This window comes from Corvus brachyrhynchos, unplaced genomic scaffold, assembly GCF_000691975.1.
Source record: "Corvus brachyrhynchos isolate BGI_N302 unplaced genomic scaffold, ASM69197v1 scaffold37, whole genome shotgun sequence".
Classification (NCBI taxonomy): Eukaryota; Metazoa; Chordata; class Aves; order Passeriformes; family Corvidae; genus Corvus; species Corvus brachyrhynchos.
The window spans coordinates 2,551,575-2,572,136 of NW_008239289.1; the positions used below are offsets into that span (position 1 = coordinate 2,551,575).

Below are 20,562 nucleotides of genomic sequence, written 5' to 3' on the forward strand. Positions count from 1 at the left end.
AAGGATGGAAAAAAAAGTTCTGTCAGGCCAACCTTTTTTTTTTTTTTTTTTTTTTTAATAGTGTACCACATAACCAGATGGAACAGTAAGCTTAGTGTTTGACTTGGTTATGTAGTGTAGCTTAACTAATTTTCTTGTGGCTTGTGTTTTAGAATAATGTCAGTTTTCCTTTGAGGTGACTTTTCATAGCTTTGTGTTTCTGAGATTTTTTTTCTTACATTTTTTCTCTTCAACAACTTCTTGGCATACTGTAACCTGTGAGGAAGCCAGTATCTGTATAGGAAGCTCATTTGCTGCAAAATGGATGTTATTTTCAGGAGATCTTTGAAGAGAATATGTGATTTCAGTTTGTGTACTAGGAATTAACTTCAGATAAAATCATTTAAACCCACAGAATTAAGTTGTGTGAGAGCTAAGGTTTCCACTTTGACCTTAACATATGTGTAAAGGTTTAATGTTCTGTATGTATGGCAATTAGAATTATGTACCCTGTAGGCAGTGATACTTCGCAAGTGTTTAAGATTTATGACCGAGCATTATATATCTGTGTTAGTTGCAGCTGGGGAGAATAGTGCACACTTGCTTTGTGTGTGCTGTTAAGAATAGGTTTTTGAAGGCATAAACACATTTCTCTGGATGTGAGTCTCAGATACTATGCTTTTACATGTTAAGTAATTCTAATTTCTAGTAAAAGTAGCACCTTCATGTTAAAGGCTATTGATTTAGATGCCTGCAGTGAGGATGCCAAATGGTGTTGCAGTACAGTATGTAGGTGGCCTTAGATTACAGGAAGCAAAAAAAAAAAAAAAAGCCTAACAATGGCATTCTTCTGAATTTCCACTGCTAACGATAAGTTCTGAGGAGGCTTTTGACAGATAGTAATCATAATTCTTATTAACTGGTGACGTCCACCCCCATGGGTGTAGCCAGGCTCAAATTGATGCTTTTTGCTGGCTGATCACCAGCATGGCCTAAGTGCTCATTATGTTGTAGAAAGGGCCTTTGGAGCTCTCATTACATTTGACAGGAATTCTCTCTAGGGGGAAACTGGGCATTAGCTAGACTCCTGACAGGCTGAAATTATTCCTGCTTTATGGCTTATAACCAAATGCTAGCAAGGCATCATCAGGGGACACAAAAAATTGTCATTTCTGACAACATCTTTGTTACTGGAAAATGCAGTGATGGGGAAACTTTCCAGTGAACAAACGTTAACATTTTTAAGGTCTTCCTCCTGTTTGGATGGTGTACTTGCTCTGTGTGAAACTCTTCAGACTGCTTGGGCTGCTGTTTGAAAAATAAAATTACACTGCAGCAGAGCTTATTTATGGAGTCTGGTGTGTACATCACCGTTAAGGTACAGTCACTTAGATAAAATGAAGTACTTGCAGTTAGCCTGCATGTAAATGAATTTGAGTTCTTGTACTGATGGATTTGTGTCAGCAGTTCTGTCTTCATTTAATTCAGTAATCTATTATAATTTAACTAAAATAAAGTTAGTCAAGACTTGAATGTTGTTGTAAACGGACTTAACTGAGGTGAACTTTGCATGCACAAACAGCTCTACTGGCAGAGCCTTCCAGTTGAATATGTTGCATTTAAATCCAGAAATGGCCATGGTAAGGCTTCCCTCACAAATCTACCTTTGGCACTTCGCAGTGTTTAACTGCATGATGTGTGCTTAAATCAAGGTGCTGCTGCATTTCAGTCTGCTGGCTGAACAGTGGTCAGGAAATAATCTCTTTGACACATTTGTGTCTGGTTTAGATTTGGGTTTGTTTTGTTTCCTTCTTTTTCTGTGTAGGTTTTTAAACTTCTTTAGTTAAAGAATTTAAAAGATTTTTCTTAAGAGCATGTTTTATGTAGACACTTACGCGGTGTTCTTAGAAATTATTTTAAGGTGAATAGTTACTGACCAAGTTTGGCATTCCAGAAACAACCACCTGAGGATTTGTTTAGGTAGATGTAGGTTGATTTAGGTGTTGTTTTTATATGTGTCAAGACAGAATGAATAAGAACATTGTGTGGCCTTAAGTTTCTTTTCTGTATTATATTGTCCAAGTGAGATTTTCCCCAATGTGACATCTGTGGCTGGGAAAACAGATGAAACAACTGCTAGTGCCCAGATGAAGAGCCGGTTGGGTGTTAAAAATCCTGCTGTACTTAGAGTTGCTGCCCTGGGCTCCTAGGGCAGTGTGTCTTTATTTTCCCCAGCTCTGCTTGTCATCTTCTGTCATAAGTCAGAAGATAAGGTTTCCTGTACATTTAATGTCTAGATTGGTTAGGTGCAAGATTATCTTTTGTTCATTGGCAGGCAGCCAAAGGAAAAAAAATTCATCAGTGCTGAACCAGGTGCTAGACTTATAAACTACTACAGTGTCTGGGTTTCTGCTATCCCAACAGTTATGGCAAGGTTTCCTTCTCTTTGGGTGGGTCTTTTTGATCTCTGCGACCTGCCTGGAGGCAGACCTGTCATTCAGTAGCTTGCCTGTTGTAGAAAAGTACACAAACTCCAAACCTGCATTGCATTAACCAGTTGTACAAGAGTCACACATCCGTTTTATCCTGGACTGTTCCATGGAATCATTTCTAAGGCTTTACAGCAAAGGACAAAGTCGTCTAATGATATCTCATTAGAGCATCAGTCTTCAGGAGTGGGTTAAACAGAAGGGAATTAAGGAGCTTAGTTAGCTCTCTACAGCTCCTGAGAAGGATGGCTTTGCTGTTGAAAGGGATTTAAAGATAAATTAATTTTTTTCTTTTTTCCTACATTTTAATTACTGGATTGAAAAACTCCTTAAGGTTTTGGTGGTGTGCAGTGAATGTTTCAAGAGCATTTTACAGTTGGCACAGCCAAAAAAGACATGCAAAAATTGTTGTTATTTAAAAGAGAAAATGGTAGGATTGTGACAGTATTTTTCTCTCTAAAAATTGTACTTATTCTACAAATATTTGGTTTCTAAATGAGTACAGTTGTGTCAGCAGCCTAGCCATTTCAACCACAAATAGAGTTGCTAGTTTGAAAGAAGAAACTGGAATAATTACTTCAACTTACATGACTTTTGAACCATGTTTCAAGCTCGAGGCCAGCATTATTGTGAAGGAATTATCTGACAGATTCAGGGCACTGTGAAGTACATCTCCATGTGGCTTTCACATAACCATGTTGTCAGATACCATCTATTATGTCAGTTCCATATAGAACTTAATTCAAAAGTGTGTCACAGTGTAAACACTGTACATATGTTACATAGTGCCTGATCGTCTCTCATTTTAGACTTAGTCTACCAGATTTCAGGTTCCTCACAGAGCTGGAGAGAGGAACACTATTTCTACCAGCTACATTGTTAGACTTCCCTTGCGTTGCTGGAGCTTGCATTGCCACATGTCTGTTGATGTACTTTGTGTATCTGCTCAGTTGGAGGAAAGGGAAAAAAAGTCCTGGTAACTTTCGGGGTAAGGTGAAGAGTAAGAGGGAGATGCTTTGTGAATGTGCAATATCCTTTTGTCACAAGAGATTCCGTGGGGAAAGCTTAATGGTTTTTCTCTGTCTGCTGGTTGTTATACCAAATCAAGCTGAGCATTTGAATTGCCTTTCTTCTCTCTCTACTTAAATGTTTGTAGCAAAGTGCTAAAATTGCAGTGTCTCCTGTGCAGAATGGAAAATTAGGATCCTTTAGGCTTGATAGATCACCACTGGCATACAGTAAAAGCCTTTAGAGCAAATTTTGGGTCTACTGGCACTTATCAGAAAACTGCACCTACTTTCAAAATGATAACAGCTTTGAATGGAACAAATGAAATTACTTTTCCACTTGGGGTAAGATTTAGGGATATCTAATGGCAATTATGTCAAACACTACTATTGTCACTTTCTGCATCACACTTCTTAATTGGACTCTTTCGTGTAGGTATTTGAACAATAGTTGCTCACATAGTTCCTCTCAGGGGAAAAACAAAGGCGGGGAGAATTCATAATTTTGTCAGCATTTAATTGTCAAACCATCTAGTTTAACAGATTAGTCCTTGTGATTACATGTAGGCTATGGCTTTTAAAGTTCTTGCAAGTTGGTCCCATAGTCAAGCTGAATTTGCAACCCGTGTTCTTCTAAGTATCAAATTTCTACTTGAAATAGCTTTCTGGAGGTAATATTGCCTGACATGTCAGGACAACGCTTACTAGTGTTTGACCTGCCCTTATGCTGAAGAATTTTATCCTTGCCAACTGGGAGTTTGCCTTTCCGCACTGGTAATCACTGTGTGCCTTTTGTTCTTCTATTGTGCACGTCTAAGAAGGAGCTGACATAGTCCTCTCCATAATCACTTCTTTGTCAGTAATGAGGTCTTGTTACTCTGCTTCATCTTGAAGCTGATCAAATCTATTTTCTCCTTGGTATGATGTATGCTCTGGTTGCCTGATCACCTTATTGGTGACACTTAGAGACTTACTCCAGTTTAGCAACATCTTCCTTCTTGCCAGACGGGGGAACAGAAAGGGGAATTGTTTCAACCAGCCAGTCGATTACAGTCATTATACTGTGTCCTCGTATGAGGTGTGGCCTTGATCAGCACGTGAGTGTGGGCCTGATGCATATTCAACTTGTTCTCCAGAGCCCTCCTCTGCAAAACTGCTTTCTAGTGTGTTTCCACCATTGCTGTGCTGTGTTGTGGAGAAGGTTGTTCCTGCTTTAGGACAACTCCCAACCTTTGTTTGCTTTGAACCTGGTTTCCACTGTCTTTATTTGATGGCTGCTGCTTTTCAGGACAGAAGCTGTTGATGCCTAGCTGCAGTTGCAATGGAGTCAATATGTTAACACCTCTTGCAGCCCATCTGTGTTGACTCCTTTTCAGGCTGGGAAGTCCCAGCTTAAACAGTTGTGTAGCTTTCTTTGATCACTTTCCTTGCTTTTCACTCAACCTTTCTAATTTTTAACTTAGGCTTTTGAAATAAGGAAACTAGAACTCTATGCAGTTCTCAGGATGCTGGTGAACCAGAGATTTGTATTACCACCTTCTTCTGTTTCCTGGATGCTTTTTGTTTGTTTTCTTAATTTTTATTTCTTCTTTGGTTAAGTTTCCAAGTTTTTGCTTCTGACTGCCATGAAATGCTGAACTGCTGGAGATTCCTTTCACATTTGAGTTCTTGCTCATGAATGGTAATTGTAATCTCAGGAACCATCATTTTACATGGCTAGGGATGTCTACTCCTAGTGTGTGTAAATTTTGTTTATGTACAATTGTTTCCATTGCCCATTTACTCTAGTAAGGTCTCTTTGCAATTCTTTAGCCATTGCTTTTACTTTCCCATGGAATAAAATAATGTATTTCTACTTCCTTGAAGCCTTTGTATTTACTTTCTTTCTAATTCTTTTATGGAGCAAGTTTTCTTCCCCACCGCTTTCTGTCTTTTCCAGGCTCTGCTGCTGATCATATTAGTAAAACAGATTGCAGCAAAAGCCCCTGTGAAACTCTACCAGTGAACTGTTTCTGGCATTGTGCTGGAGGTGATTGAAAAGTAGATTAGAGCTTGCTGAAATTGAGTTTAATCTTAACCGAACTCTAGTTAAATCAGGTTAGACTTAAAAATCAGTTATTTCCTGAGGTTGTCTCTTAAAAAAGAAGCCCTAGTGCTGCACAAACAAACAAAAAACTGCAACAAAACAAAACCTTAAAATACTACAACCCCGTGAAATAATGCTATAAGCTTTTTTCCATTCTAATTTCACCTGAAAGTATTATGATTATATTTCCAAGTTAGAGATTTCAGTATTGTTTCCATAGCTTTACATGAATCTTGAAAGCATCAGGGTGGGCTGTTTGGGTTTTTTTGGTTTTGAGTGTTGAGTAGTATTTCAGTTGTTAGCAAGCCTAGTTATAAAATACACTTTCTAGTACGGGGAAATCAGTTCAGGAAATTAATGTGTTTGGTGAGTGTCCCTGAACATTTTTATGATGTTAATATTCTGTGTGTAATGAGAAATTGCAGAGTGTTTAAGAAGACTCTAGTCACTAATTGGTGATTGGCTAAGTTGCTCCCACCTTTTCTTTATGTTCTTCAGAACATTTGTTCTTTGTGAGCAAATTAGCCCTGATGATTAAATTACAGATTAAAGTTCTTTGAGGGGTAGGTAAGCTTTGTGTCAGGGCTGCCTATCTGAAAGTATTTTGTACTTCTTACATGATCTGAAGAGCTAACTAGCCTTTTTGGCTATGTGATAACAAAACAGAAAACTGACGTTAATTTGTGTTTTGGTTTAAGACTTCTTAGTTGGTTTGGGTTTTTGGATTTATTTTTTTTTTGTCCCTCTCCCTCAGCAGCATGCATGTTCTTTTTTTTTGTTTGGTCTTTTTTTCTTCCTCTTGAAGCTTTTTGATGTTTGTGTAAATAGTTGGTCAAAGCAACTTACTTGTAAGGTGACCAGTCAGTGTATTGACAAGAACAGACACAATAGAAAACTGCATTAGGAGGCAAGCCGGTGGGATTTGCAGTAAATATATTACAGAACACAAGTGCATTGCCGATACTGCTTGTTTAGCAGTTTGCAAGGGCAATGGTAGTATGGATTTTTGAATTAGAAGGGAAGGACTGATCTTTCTGTGTGCTGGAACATCTAGTTGATGGCTGAGGAAAAAATTGATTTAGAGAACAAAATGCTGCCATCTCTATTTGTGCCATTTTAAAGGCTTCTATGGATTAGCAAGGAAAAACAAAGGATACCTTTCATTTTGGAGAAGGGGAGCAAGAATGGGTGTGCTTGTTCAGCTGCATTTTGATTAGGTATTAAGTCTATGAAAACCTGCTTTTGTTAGCTCAAGAAAAAGAAAGGACATCTGAAACAGGGGGGGTTTTATGATATGTGAAAATCTGCCTATTTATGAATTTGTTTAAGTGTTCTAAAACCCTTGAAATGCCATGCCTTCTGCTTCAAGACATGATGATCTCAGCTTTAAGTACAGAGGTTTGAATTAAGCTGGGAAGAAGGAATGAAAACCCTAAACTTTCTTGGGAAAAATGACTTACAGAAAGATCTGTCTTTTGTACTTTTGCCCCAACAGTTTATATTTACAACAAAGTTTTTTGTTTTGTTAAAAAAAAGTAAAACATTTATCTTTAAGATGCAAGGACATAAGGTAATTCTGAGTTTCAATTGTTGTGACTGGTTATAAGATTTCCAGCCATTACTTTTCAGACAGTATACTAGACTAGCTGTCTGTGGCCTCAAATGCTGACTATAAATTGTCAGTTAAACAAATGCAAAATTTTCAACAAAACCTATGGAAAGCTTTTAGGTTGTTTCTTCAAACTGAAATATGAACTGTAGAATCAGATCACTAGCAGGGACCTAATGCCTCCCTGTGTCGTCTTAGCAGGATCAGCTATACCAGTGTCATTGCTGATAGGGTGCTTGTTCTATCTCTTAGCAAAGACATCAACAGTAGTGGCAATGCTCACGCTCTTCAGGTAACAGATAGCTTTTATGTCCTTGCTGTTGAAGTGCTTCTTCAGTTACAGTTTCAGTCTTCTCTGTTGCAGCTTCAGCTCTTTACTGTGCATTTTCTTCACCCTGAAGAAGGAGAGCAAATCATTCCCCTGCCATCCAGAACCATGCTGCATAGCTCTAAAGTCGAGTGTTCATTCTCTGAATGGTGTTGCCCCGTTGAAGTACAGTGCCGTACTGCAGGGGAGGAAATGCCGTGCTGAGTAGCACAGAAGGTTTACTTAGTATACAGCTTACTGGGGTGGCGGCCTTTTTTGCAACAGCATGCCATTGACTTATGTTCAACTTCTGATCCTCTGTGACCGGGAGATTCATTCCTAAGGCCCATTATTTCCTTTCCTTTATGTTCCTGTCTAGGCATGCTATGCGCCTTTATCCCTGTCCTTCTTTTTACTTTTCAGTCCATTTTTCCATTCACTGTAAAGTGAGTTCTGAAGCTATTCTTCAGCATATTCTGTCTTTCTCAGCTTGAAACTCACTGCAAATTGAGGATTAGGGTAAATGAAGAGATCTTTATGCTTGTTAGTAGGAAATACTAAAAAATACTGGGCTGATCATGAATGCAGAACTCCTTAGTTTCAAAAAAAAAAAAAAAATTATCCATACATGGTTTAATAATCAAGCAGTTTTGTTCCCATGAAGTTTTCGCTGTGCTGCTAGTGTTGCTCCTAATAACGTTATGACTGTCAGATTCTTAGCAAAGATGTTAACATCATCTGCCTCTCTTATCTGTAATTATTCTTCCTTTTTGGACTTTGTGTAGTTCTTATGTTTTCTGCTGAAAAATATTCCTGAACTGTGGTTTAAATCTGTTTCACTTAAATTTTTATGCATAAGAGGCTTTTTAATGCCTAAATTTGAGTAATGAGCTAGAGTGTCTTTGCTCTTCCATTTACTGTGTTTTGTTAGGCACTGTCCTTTCATAGTTTCCTATCCATTTGACTTTTGAGGTTCTGCAAGGTGTCCACTAGCTGCTCAGTATTCACTAATGTGCTTTTGGTATTTCATCAGACCTAGTCAATATGAAGATATTTTACTTGGAGTCCTCTCATGTTTCTTTGCTGTTTAAGCTGCAGTGTTGACCGTACATAACTAGTAATTTATAATAAATGATTTGTAATGATTCTGATATAGTTAAGATACATGCAAAAAGTATGGACTTTCTGGCCTTCTTGCTGTCCTTGACCATATCTTTCTTTTTCTAAATGAGGGGATCAAACCTTACTATTCCAATCTGAAAGCAGAAGCTTTACTTTAGCTGTTTCTTACTACTGGCATATATGCTTTTGTGCTGTATATGTTTACACTGCCTTGCTGGATTTAGTTTCCACTTCATGTATGCTTTCCTGTTTGTGTGAAGTCAGTGAAGAATCTGGGATTTAGTCTCTTGGCACGATTCCATCCTTTCTGTTTTTCTTCTCTCCCTTCTGCCTCCATGTGTGCCACCCTATGTCCTAATGTTGTTTCAAAAAGAAAATGTCCTCTCTCCTTAATGCTGTTTTATCTCCCTCATCAGTAGCAGGTCCTATAAAGCTGACCTTACCAGTTGGCATATGCTTTTCTGAACTTTTACTTGGTTTTCATTTCCTTCCTTTCCCAATCATTATAAATCCTGCAGTGATTGCAGGCTTAATAGAATTTGTTTCTGTTTGGGCAGTTTCAGTCAGCTCTTGTCTATTAGAATGCAATCTAGATGGTCTCTTTACTATTGTTTCTATTCTGTAAGCAACAGAATACATATAAAAAATAATAAAATGGGTGAGGAATTTAGTGTCATGTCCCCAAAGTTTTGCTGAAAGATTTGCGAACCTTTTCCCCCACGCAGTGAAAATATCCATTATTTTCACCTTCCTTGCAAATTCTATGTGGTGGGTAGTTCCTTCCTTGCAAATCCTATGTGGTGGGTAGTTCTGCTTGTTAATATCAAAGGAGTTGTCAATCCTCTTAACTTGTTATTCATTAGTGAGTCACCTGATGGCACCTGAAGCATTGATATGAATAAGTGTTTAAATTGTTTTTCTGATTTGATAGATTTTTAAAACTGAGCTGTGAATATACTAAGTATTTTAAAATGATGAAACTATATTTAAGGTAGAATAGTACATGTGACTTATTTGGTAAGCTTAATTTGGTAGTTCTTTCTAAAGTCTGGTTGTAGCATAGTAATTATTTCCCCCCCCCCAGTCTTACTTGAATGTTGATAAGGACAGAATCCTGACTGGGAGTTTTGTTATTGACTTGAATACTGTAAACATATGTGCTTGGTTTGAGGAACTTTATGCTCTAAATTTTAGAAACTCTGTTATTCCAGTTACTTCTCCAGCTGTGTAAGAATTCTGACTTTCTACTGCCATCCCAATCAAGTGGCTCAATGTGACAAGTACTGAAAAGATATTCGCAGAAATTCCAATGTGGTTTATGGCAGTGAGAGCAAAATAGGAAGTAGTTTTGAAATAACATCCTAAACTAAATGAGTCACTGGGGCTCTTTCTTGGTAGGAGTGTAGCAGTTACAGAAAGATAAAAGTGCATAAAAACCATAAAAAATTTTTCTGTTCTCTTTGTCTCCTTCTTGTTACTGTGTAATGCAGTGTTGCTCAGTTATCCAGAGTAAATCAAGTTCTTAATGACCTTAAAGGTAATACTGCAAAGCGTGCTGGATAATTTTGGAGACCATGCTGCTTCTAGAGCACCATAACAGCTCATTAGAGTGTAGTCAGATGAGAAGAGGGGAGTTCGTTGATAGCTTACGTTTCTCACAAAAATCTCTGCTCCCATCTTGGTTCTCCTGATACTTTGGGCTGTTCTCCAACCGGATGGATGCCTCCTGTGAGTTTATTTAGCTCCCTGACATAGTGGTCTACCAAGCTGGCCCCTTCCCATTTTGTATTATAGTAATGTTTTCTGCCTGACTAGTTGTTGAGGTGTTTGGCAGGTCGCTAGATGTCTCCAGTATGGTTCAAAGAAATTGTGTCCCTGGAGGCAAAGGTGACAAAGACCTCTTCTGGATTGGAGTCAGCCTTTGATTTGCTCATCATCTCTTGGAATCTAAATTAAAGTGGGAACTCTGTGTCCTGGAAAACAGCTTGAAAGTAAAACAAAGCTGTGTGCTCACTTCAGAGATTTAAATACTTCTGTGTGTATTTAAGGTTAGCTTAGGCTTGGAAACTAAACAATGGAACTAAAATTTAGATAAACACACCTTTTGTAGTTGTAAGTGCTTAAGCAAGATGGGCTGAAGTTAGATTAAAGGAGAAATGTGGTAACTGCCCTCTAGCCAAGTTTAAGAAGAGTCTTGACATAGTGAAGATATGTGAAAGGAGCACTTCGACATCCTGAGAAAAGATTCTTTGTTGCCAGTTGGCTTTGTTTCAACAGGATTTACAGCTGTAAATGGGGTGGGCAGTTGTGTACAGTGGTTCATTGAGAGTTGCACGCAGCCTCTCTCTATTATTATAAAACATTGAAATTAGACATCTGAAATATATCCAGTCACTTTATACTTGAATGGGATCCAAATCTGTAGTAGATATTTGGCAAGTGTAGCTGTTGTCTTGTGTATCATATGTAGTTTATGTTTAAATTAATGTGACCTTTCTGTAATTTTAATGAACATCTAAGAGGAATCAGGTAAAAGTAGTTTAGGTACTGAATTAAAGCCCTCTAATTTCACTTTGGAAACTATTTACCATTCTGTGGCTTTATAATTTTAAGTTTTTATTCTGTTAACATTTCTGCTACTTCCTTTCCCCACTCCCACTTATGATATGGTAGTGTTTTGGTTTTTTTCATTGCTAAAGATTTTTCATCCCAGTCTTCTGGGATTTTAATATCATCATCTTGTGGGTGACTGATCTCACAATTAAAATGAGTAGTACCTATGTGGGGCAGAGGGAAAACTGTATTTATTAGTGATGTGTCATACGAAACTGAAGTTTATGCCCAAAATACAGTTTATTCCTGTTGTTGAAATGAATGCTACCCATTGCTGCTTGACAGTTTGAATATCAAGTATCTGTTGAGAATAAACCTTCCCATTCCTTCCTATTGGTGAGAGTATTAGTGATGACAGTGTTTATAATTTAAAATACAGTTGGAAGGCCGACTTCCACAGTTTGTCACAGGTTGGTTAATATAGCAGTAAAGGGGAGATGGATGTGGCTACTTGTGCAAGTCTATTACTCAGGAGGCCTGTAACTTTTATTGGCTGCTGCAGTTCTTCCAGAATCATTGGATTTGAGAGCAATAGAAAGATAAGATATCCAATTACCCAAATGATTTGCAGGGTTAGCCAACGTTGTCATGGAAACGCAAGTCGGAACAAATTAAATTTTAAGCAATAAAATAATCTTAAAGCACGTCTGGGAACAAGAAAATTTGGCAGTGGCACTTACCTGAATTGAATCTTTGCTTGACACGCTGTTGTTTGACATTGATATACTATGGGGGTCTAAACTTTTAAATGGCATGTTGCCTTTATTTTTATTTTTTTTATTTTTATTTTGCAGCCATTGCCAAAATGGAATGTAGTGTATTAATTTTAAATAAAAGGGCATTCATAATATATGCATATCTCTGTGCTCAACCTGGATTCAATAACTCATGAACAGCAAAGTTCACAGAATGCTAGCCTTAATCATTTGAAGCTTTTGAGTGTTTAAGTTTTGAAATTTAATTATATCTCCAACATCCCCTGATCCCCTGAATTCTTAGCAACAAATTTTTGGAGGTGCTAGAGTCTTGCTAGCAAGTACTAACAAAGCATGCAGAAAGCTAAGCACAGTGAAATACTTCTTTTTCTGCAATTGCTCTGTGAATGTGTGTGCTTTCTATTGTTTTTGATGATCTTGATCACAAAAAGAATAAAAGCTTTGTCATTTTAGTGCACTGCTTGTTTGAATGATTCCGTTGGAAAAATTAAAATATTAAATGGATACTAAACTTCAGCACAAGACTAAAAGATAGTTTCTTACTGCATTTCACAAGTCATTTGAATGAGGTCTGGCTTGCAGCAGGGATTAAAAAAAATGGTAAAGCATGTCCCATAAAGAGGGCTTTTATTCACATGCCTTATAGACAGATGGAGATGAAAATTGGGCTGAGGTCAAGCCATTTGCAGCATTCTCATAGGCTTCGATTTTCTTCTCATCCCCACCACAGATAATCTCAAATGATTCAGTAATGACCAAAAGTGCAACATTGACCTTTACTTCCCAGTGGATTACTGTGTTACATGCTGTAAACGCATGCTGTAAACGGCAGGAAGTCCATTTTGTCCTTCCAGGAGGAGTTCAGTGTTGTACTTGGCTTTCTAAGTCTTCAAAGTGTAAGTGGAGGCAGAGTGCTTAAGAGTGCTCACCTGGTAAAGCTTTTATGAATGTGTTTTAACAGCATATTCCTTTCTGTGCATTAAAGGCTGATTCTCTGATTCTTTTGCTTGAAGGGAATGAATTAGGACATGCTTCTTTGGTATTATCAGAACTTTTGGGTTTTTTGCTTTACTTTTAATCACGTTGTTCCTAAGATGTATTTTTCTGAATTTAATTACAAATTTGATTTTCAAAATTGGATCAAAATAATGGCATAAATGTAATAAATAAGGATACATAAGCCCATCCTTCAGAACTGGTGATAGAGTGCTTTTGGATCTGATCTAACTTTGTGATACTGGAAGTTCGGTGCAAGAAAGAATAACAAGCTTCTGACAAAAAATGGACGTTTTTAGCTAAGCACGCCTTTGAAAAAGTCTGGACAGCTTTGCGGAGTCTCAGCAATAATAATAGAGCAGCTGTTGCAGCACAAGTGGTTGTTAAAACTAATGTGTTTTAAGATTTAATTTTTGCCTTAAATCACCATGGATGCTATAGCTAAAATTACTGCTGGGGTATTGGTAGACACTGGTTGGAGCAAACCCAAAATTATTCCTGTTGAAACCTCTGAAGCTGAAAGGAGATTAACTAATTCTCCTCAGAGGAAGTCTGTGTTCTTCATTCAGAAGTTAAAATGCTGGTTCCCATAAGCTAGGGCTTCTTACATTAGAACTAAAATACACTTGGGTGTTTGTTATGCTGTGAAATAGAATTTGGATACTTGTATTATAATTCCTTTCCATTTCATTGCAAAAATCCATTGTTTTCAAGAAATCATGGTGATTTAAGTATGATACCTTACGTGGAGCTTTGGAAAGTACAGTCTATCAAAATGCAAAATTACGTGGAATAGCCTATTGTAAAGGAAACAGGTCAATACTTTTTTTAACAATGCAGAAGGAAAAATAAGTTCAATTATACAAACAAGCTTAAGTCCTTAGTAAAATGCATTGTTTAAATGAGTATTATATTTAGTAACTAGTCTGGCTGCTTTGTTCTTTGTCATTATGTTAAGAATTCACTTTTAACAAGTGAGCAAGACAAACTTAAGTACAAACACTTGAGTTTGTCAATGGTTAGGTCAAAACATTTAAGTCCTTACCTAAATGGAACAGAAGCAAAAAAATTACAGAAGTGAAAGGAAAAAAAAATCCATCAGCTCAACTTAATTTTACAAAATGCAGCTGAATTCCTTCATGTTAATTTTTAATGATACTTCAGAAAGGAGGGTAGCACTTCAGTCAGGGGTCTGACAAGCTAGTCATTTGCAAATAAATCAAAAGACAATCATTACAGCAGCAAGAACCAGTGAATGATGTAGTTTTGTTATTCTTTGATGGGCCTCACACTCAAGTTCTCTATTAAAAATGAATGTATTCAAGAGGCTCTGCATTAAGAACACAAACAGTTAAGGGCACTTCAGATGCTTTGCTAAGAGCTGTCATAGAGCTCAGAGGACTTTCATGAGAGATGCAGGCTTCTGTAGTCTGCTTTACCAAGGAGCCACAGAACATGGGCAATTAGTCGTGTTTGTCTATGTTTGAGCAGCTTTCTGCAAAGTTTCCATTGTTTAGTCATCCTTAGGACCTCTCTATATATCTCAAGATCAGCAGTTAGGTAATAGTTATGTTATATTCGAAGGCCTCTATAAAGAGGAGATAAGTACTTTTATTTTAAGACTTTCAAATTCACGAGCCCCAGGTCTGGGGGTGTACTCTAATGACACCAGTTACTGATACCTAGTCTTGGTTAACAGAACTGTCCTTGACTCCTTCAGAAAGGGGTTTTGCTTTCCAGAGTGAATGTGTATACACTCACAGGCACTCGGGTATGTACTCAAGGGTGTTTCACCTTAACAAGCAAACGTACACTGTCTATTGAGCAGTTGCATTTATATTTAAAGTAACAAATGTCCCTTTTTCTCAACTCTGAAAACAACCCCTTGCAACTCTTGATCAGCAAAATTGCATGAATTGTGCATTAAAACCTAACTTTCACTATTTCCTAGACAACAAAAATATTTTTTAATGTGTTTGTGAATAAAAATATTTTTTACTTAATATTTGAGGGCAGTGAACAGGAGGTGTGTGAAATAGCATAGTAGATACATAATTTTAAGTACTTTAAATGGTGTGAAATAACTCTATTAGGCAAACTGCCTTTTAAATGCAAGCAGACTTTTTATGATTAATAGAATAGGCATTTTAGTTTTCCGTGTAGATATCTCTTATCTGGCATTTGTAACAACAGCAAGAAATCTCAAAATAAACTTATTTCATAGCACGTACATTTAAGTTTACCTAGCACTGTTGCTGAATTAAGGTTGCTGTTCATATATGGTCATCAATGATGCCAGCTTTGGTAAAGACAAACTAAGAGGAATACACTTTTTTTTTTTTCTGTTCCGATATTAAGTCAGGTGTGATAGTACTGAGACAATAATTTTAATGGAAGATTACTGTGGAAAGCAGGAAAGTTGGTTATGCCCTCTTTTTTAGAAAATAAATTAAAGAAAACATCTAACTGACCTTCATTGGAAGGTAATTATAATGTGATGCTCATGATGTTGCATTCTTTTATCTTACCATATGATGTCGTGTATGCTGTGTTATTACAGCGTAGCTCAGATATTTGGGACTTGGGGTAGAAAAATCCAATAATATGGACAATTTCCATGTTTTACAGACCTTACTGAAAATAGGTGTGTGTTTTGTTTCCTTATAGCAACAGTAAGGACACTTACCTCAGAATAGGGAGACTTTTGTATAGGCCGTACAGGCCAAAGAACTTTTCAGTAGACACCAAGTGAGTTTCTTACTTTACTCTTTCTCTATCCCGTCTTGTCACCTGCTATGATTCATACTGGTTTCTGTCCTGAAAAACAAAGTTAATCTCATTGGTCTAGAGCAATTAACTCCTTGAATTCTAAACATCTTAGCTAAACATCAGCCAAACAGATTGCTGTGTAACAGACTACCTTTCCACAGCTGATGTACCCTGCTTTCTGGAGAGATGTACTAGGTATGTGGAAAAGTGCCCTTTAGTACACATGTTTGGTTTTTTTTCTTTTAACAGAGAAATACAAACAGATTTGGTAATAGTTAAGTCTGATAACCAGTAACAGTTAAGCTGGTAACTTCCAAATATTAACTTTGCTATTACGTATATAGTACTAGTACTAAAGGCTAAACATGGAATTATGGATATTTTATGGTTGTGGCCCAAACAGAATTGAAAAGACCACTGTGGTACTCTGTGAAATTATAACTGTTTCAGTTGAGAATAGAGATATGTTCACCTTGTTACAGGGGGTACAAATTTCCTGTAAAGCAACTGTGACTTCATTGCCCTTAGTTAAGGGAAACCTTCTTATCCTTAGGAAGAAACCATCCCAGAATTCTTTGGAAGCTTCTGCAAAACTTTATAGAGTGGATGTATCAAATATCAAGATTTGGTCAGGTGGAGTGCATCATGTCAGAGAGATGAGGTATTTTACAAGCCAAGATGCTATCATGTATTTTGTCTGTGTCTGTCAGAGATTGGGAAAGAGGTGTTAAAGCTTGCTAATTATATTTAGATTCCAAATCACCTGTCTGCTAAGATAAAACTACAGGGTGGATTTTGTATCCTAATTATTGTGTGACTGATGTATAAGGATCAACATATCACAATGTCTACTTAAAAAAACCTCAGAATTATGGGAAGGTAGAGGAAAAGACTTGGTTTAACAGTTAACAGTTTTAGTCAGATTTAAGTGAGTTTATCTTTGCTCAGTTTTAATACGTTGCATAGAAGGCCTAATGATTCACAGTAGTGACCTCTTGTTTCTTCTGTCTTAAAATATAAAAAAGCCCCCCAACTAACCAAGAAAAAAATCTTTATGGGTTAACTGTATGACAGAGATTGACCGGAGCTGTCATAGGCTGTGTTCTTGACTGGATGCTGATTTTGGTTTTGTGCAACTGTGCTACAGTGACTGAAATAGCTATTTTTAAGGAAAACTGAGGAAGCTGTATAGGTACCCTGAGGGTTAATTATAATAGTGGTTCTGAATTATGGGCAGATGTATAGGTCTGAAAATCTGTGAACACAGGTAATACTGAATTATGAGAGAAAAAGATCCCTTTACCCCACCAGGAATCCAGTGTTTAAGCTGACATGCCAAAATGGGAGATACGATGTACAAGATACATAAAGCTGCTGAAAAGTGGGACTCAAGCTCTCTGTCCTGCTGTAATCTCTGTTGATTTCACTGAAGGATTGTTCTGTTCTTTACTGGTTCCTAACTTTGTTCTCTTGCTGGTCATGGTTTCACAAATTTGCTGTTATAGACTGTTACATTTTCTGATCTTTCTTTTCCTTGTGTGCATTATTTTAATTCTCTTTCATTATAGATTTTAAAAGTCTGTGCTCTTTGTATCCATTCTTCCTCACTTCTGTTTTAGTATTTCTTTTGTATTCCCGATGGTATATTCCTGACAGTAAAACTAGTTTTACCTTCTAATAGGCAGATAAAATTGATCATGAAAAAAGCATTTTTCTTCTACGCCTGTTGCCTTCATGTTATGCTGCTTGATAATTTCAGTAATAATAAACCTACCTTTTAAAAGGCTTTATCATGGACTTAATGGATTTCAAAAACGCTCTGCTTGTTAATGAACTATATACAAGGACCAGACTTGTGCCTAAATGTGTATACAGATTAGGTGCTTTAGACATGGCAGATGTCCTAGAGTAGCTAACGAAATCTCTTTCCTTGTCTGGGCTTACATATTTAGTATTTATGTTTGCAGTAGTATGAAAAACGGGTAATTTTTTGCTACTTTCTTCATTGTCTGAACTTAATATAATCCTGTATATAGTTAATATGTCAAACCCCCTAAAATGCAGTTTTTAATCAAAATACTTTTCCTCTGTAGACAGAAATCGCCAAGAGATTGAATACAATTTGTGCACAAGTCATCCCATTTTTGTCTCAGGAAGTAAGTAAAACTGTTCAGCTGTTAAAGTGCAATTAGGTTGTTTTTCTGTTTGCAAATTAGCTAGTTTTAAGATGTTAATTTTATCAAAATACACAAGTGTAAGGAACATCTGTTATAGCTGAAGTGTGCAGACCCCCTGCTAATTTGATCTAACAAATCTGAGTTCAAACTAGTGACAATGGCTCAGCCTCAGTCATTGCCTGAGGAGAGTGGGAGTCTGTAAAATAGTAGCAATACACGAAAGTGCTTTCATTCCTAATCATGGTGATTGCTTATTAGATATTCAGTTGTCAAATGTAGATCTAGTGAAATAAGCATGCTTATGTTCTCTACATAATTTGTATCAAAGGTGAGTATTTAGCTCATATGGAAAACACTGTTTAAGGTTGTAAACCTACATTTGGTCTGAATGACTGTGATTTTAACATGTTGTAGGCAGCTGCTGTTACATTTTGAAGCTTGTTATTTTCAAACTATTTTTTTACCAAGAGTATTTGTAATTCTTGATTTCAGTGAATCAGTTTTCCCTATTTGAAATTTCAGTTGGTTTTGCTATGTGGGCACAGAGTCTATAAACATTAAAATTGACACTAATGTAAAGTTGACATTATTGTCCTGTCAACTCAATTAAAAATTATTATTCATCTGCCAGAAAACTAATAATGAAGTGGTGTGGGGTGAGAGATAAGCTGGCTGCCTTGAGGTTTCTTCTTTCCTTTTGAACAGCTGAAAAATAGGGCATTGTTACCTTTTACCTGCATGCGATGTCTTGCAATGGGTAGTGTGGGCTTCTGCAGACAAACTGGTTATTCAAGTATTTGTGATCCTGGTTTGATATGGTGTGGTCAATACTTTAACCCAAATTCCTCCCTATACCCCTTCTTCTTTCAACAGCATCAGCAACAAGTGGCCCAAGCTGTAGAACGTGCCAAACAAGTGACCATGGCTGAATTGAATGCCATCATCGGGGTACGTGGCCTTCCAGGTCTACCTCCTACAGTGTGTATAACTTGCTTTCATATCTTACTGCTTTGCTGTTTTTAAAATAAACTTAATGTTTTGATAGCTAACACTGTTTTGATGCCCAGTGTTGCTGAAGTGTTTTTGCTTAATACAGATTTTAGCAGAGCTAAAGGTAATAGTTTACTTTGTCAGAACATAATTTTGTCCAGCAGTGCTGCATATAACAAAATGTTTTCTGCAAGAAATATAATTTTATAATTTTAGGAGAGCTGCTTGTTTATTTATGGAGATTCTATGTCAGTTGAGCTAGATACTTTTTCCTCATGCTTTTTGTGACACTTGAGTTCTTGCAGCTTATACAACTATTCATTCTTCTTTCTTTCCCTTTCTTGTGAATCTTTCATGAATTTTAAATTAGCAAGCTACTGAATAGAAACTTCACTTGCTTTTGAAGTAGTATTAATTGTCTGACACAGTGTTCTAATAGCCTTTCACCAAGAATGTGCTTTTAAATATGCTAAAAAAGTTAATACTACTTGCTTGTGACTGGTTGTCAATCACAAGTCATTTGCTTTGTATTAATGAACTTTTTGAACCATACATTCCTTCCACTGTATGAGTTCATTTCCCCCGCCACTAAGTCTGGAATATTTCTCATGTTTTCTGCCCTTCCGACTAAGTGAAAGAAGTAGCCGAAACAAGAACCTGTCCTTTCTGATTTTATTCATATGTGAGTGCCTTGAGCGGATTCAAATTACTCATTTATCAATTTATGTTAATTGCTTGTGAGAAGATGCCCTGCTGGTCTTTATAGTTCCCTCAGACACTTTGTAATGATAATTAGACATGCTGCTGTACGGATTAACAGTGCCATAGTCCAATGACGTCTACAGACAATGGAACCAGTTAATCCATCTGTGCTTAAAATTACATCCCAACTGGAGATGGAAAAAAAAAAAATAGGAGTGAGGGAGGATTAAAAGAATGAGCCTCAGCTTGAAAATGCTCCTTTCATCAGTTTCTCAATTGCAGATCTGCAGTCGGTTTGCCTGTGGTAAGCTATTGGCAGTCAATTAGGTGAAATAAACTGGGAGGGTGACCTTCATTTCCTTTTAATAGCTTTTCCTCCCTGAAATGGGGAGCTTCAGTGGATTTTCAGCTTAAATTTTATTCAAGCTGCTTTATTACACTTGACAGATTAGCTTTGCATAAACATACCCCCCCTTCAAATCTGTGCTGTTTTTCCTTCGTATCAAATTTTGACTGTTACTTAGTTGATTTGCTAATCACATCTTAGAAACCTACACAATTACATCTGTATTTGTCAGAATCTCCTCTATGCTTTGCTTGTGTAATGAGTTCGTTTATGAATACCTGACTTGATCTTTGAAATACACAACATGTACATTTGTGGTATTCGATTAGCAAAGATTAGAGAACTGTACTTTCTTGCATTTTTTTAAAACAAATTGCTTCTTAAGGATGAAAATGGAATGGAAAACCCTTCATTAAGAACAAATTTTAAAGAAGAGTTTAAGCAGTAAAAGGAAACATATTAAAATATATTTTTAAAGATTCTTTCTTGCCTTAAAATAGTGCTACTTAGACAAACCAAATTTTGCTATCTCAAGCATGTAATCTAATTCTTTTTAAAGTCTGCACAATACAGTCTTTTAAAAGCCATAGGATCTAGAAGTACCACATGCCATTAAGAACTTCTGGATTTTTTTTTTTGGTGGCGGGGGGGGGG

At 36.9% G+C, this 20,562-nt stretch overlaps 1 protein-coding gene across 1 annotated transcript in view; it reads left to right on the plus strand.

Annotated features, from left to right (window-relative positions):
• Positions 1 to 20,562, plus strand: part of LOC103619863 (transducin-like enhancer protein 1) — an 80,249-nt gene that overhangs the window by 2,068 nt on the left and 57,619 nt on the right. Inside the window, exons 3-4 of the mRNA XM_017740440.1 lie at positions 17,787 to 17,849; positions 18,744 to 18,848. Coding sequence (XP_017595929.1) covers positions 17,787 to 17,849; positions 18,744 to 18,848 — 168 coding nt within the window. The remainder of the gene's footprint in view (positions 1 to 17,786; positions 17,850 to 18,743; positions 18,849 to 20,562) is intronic.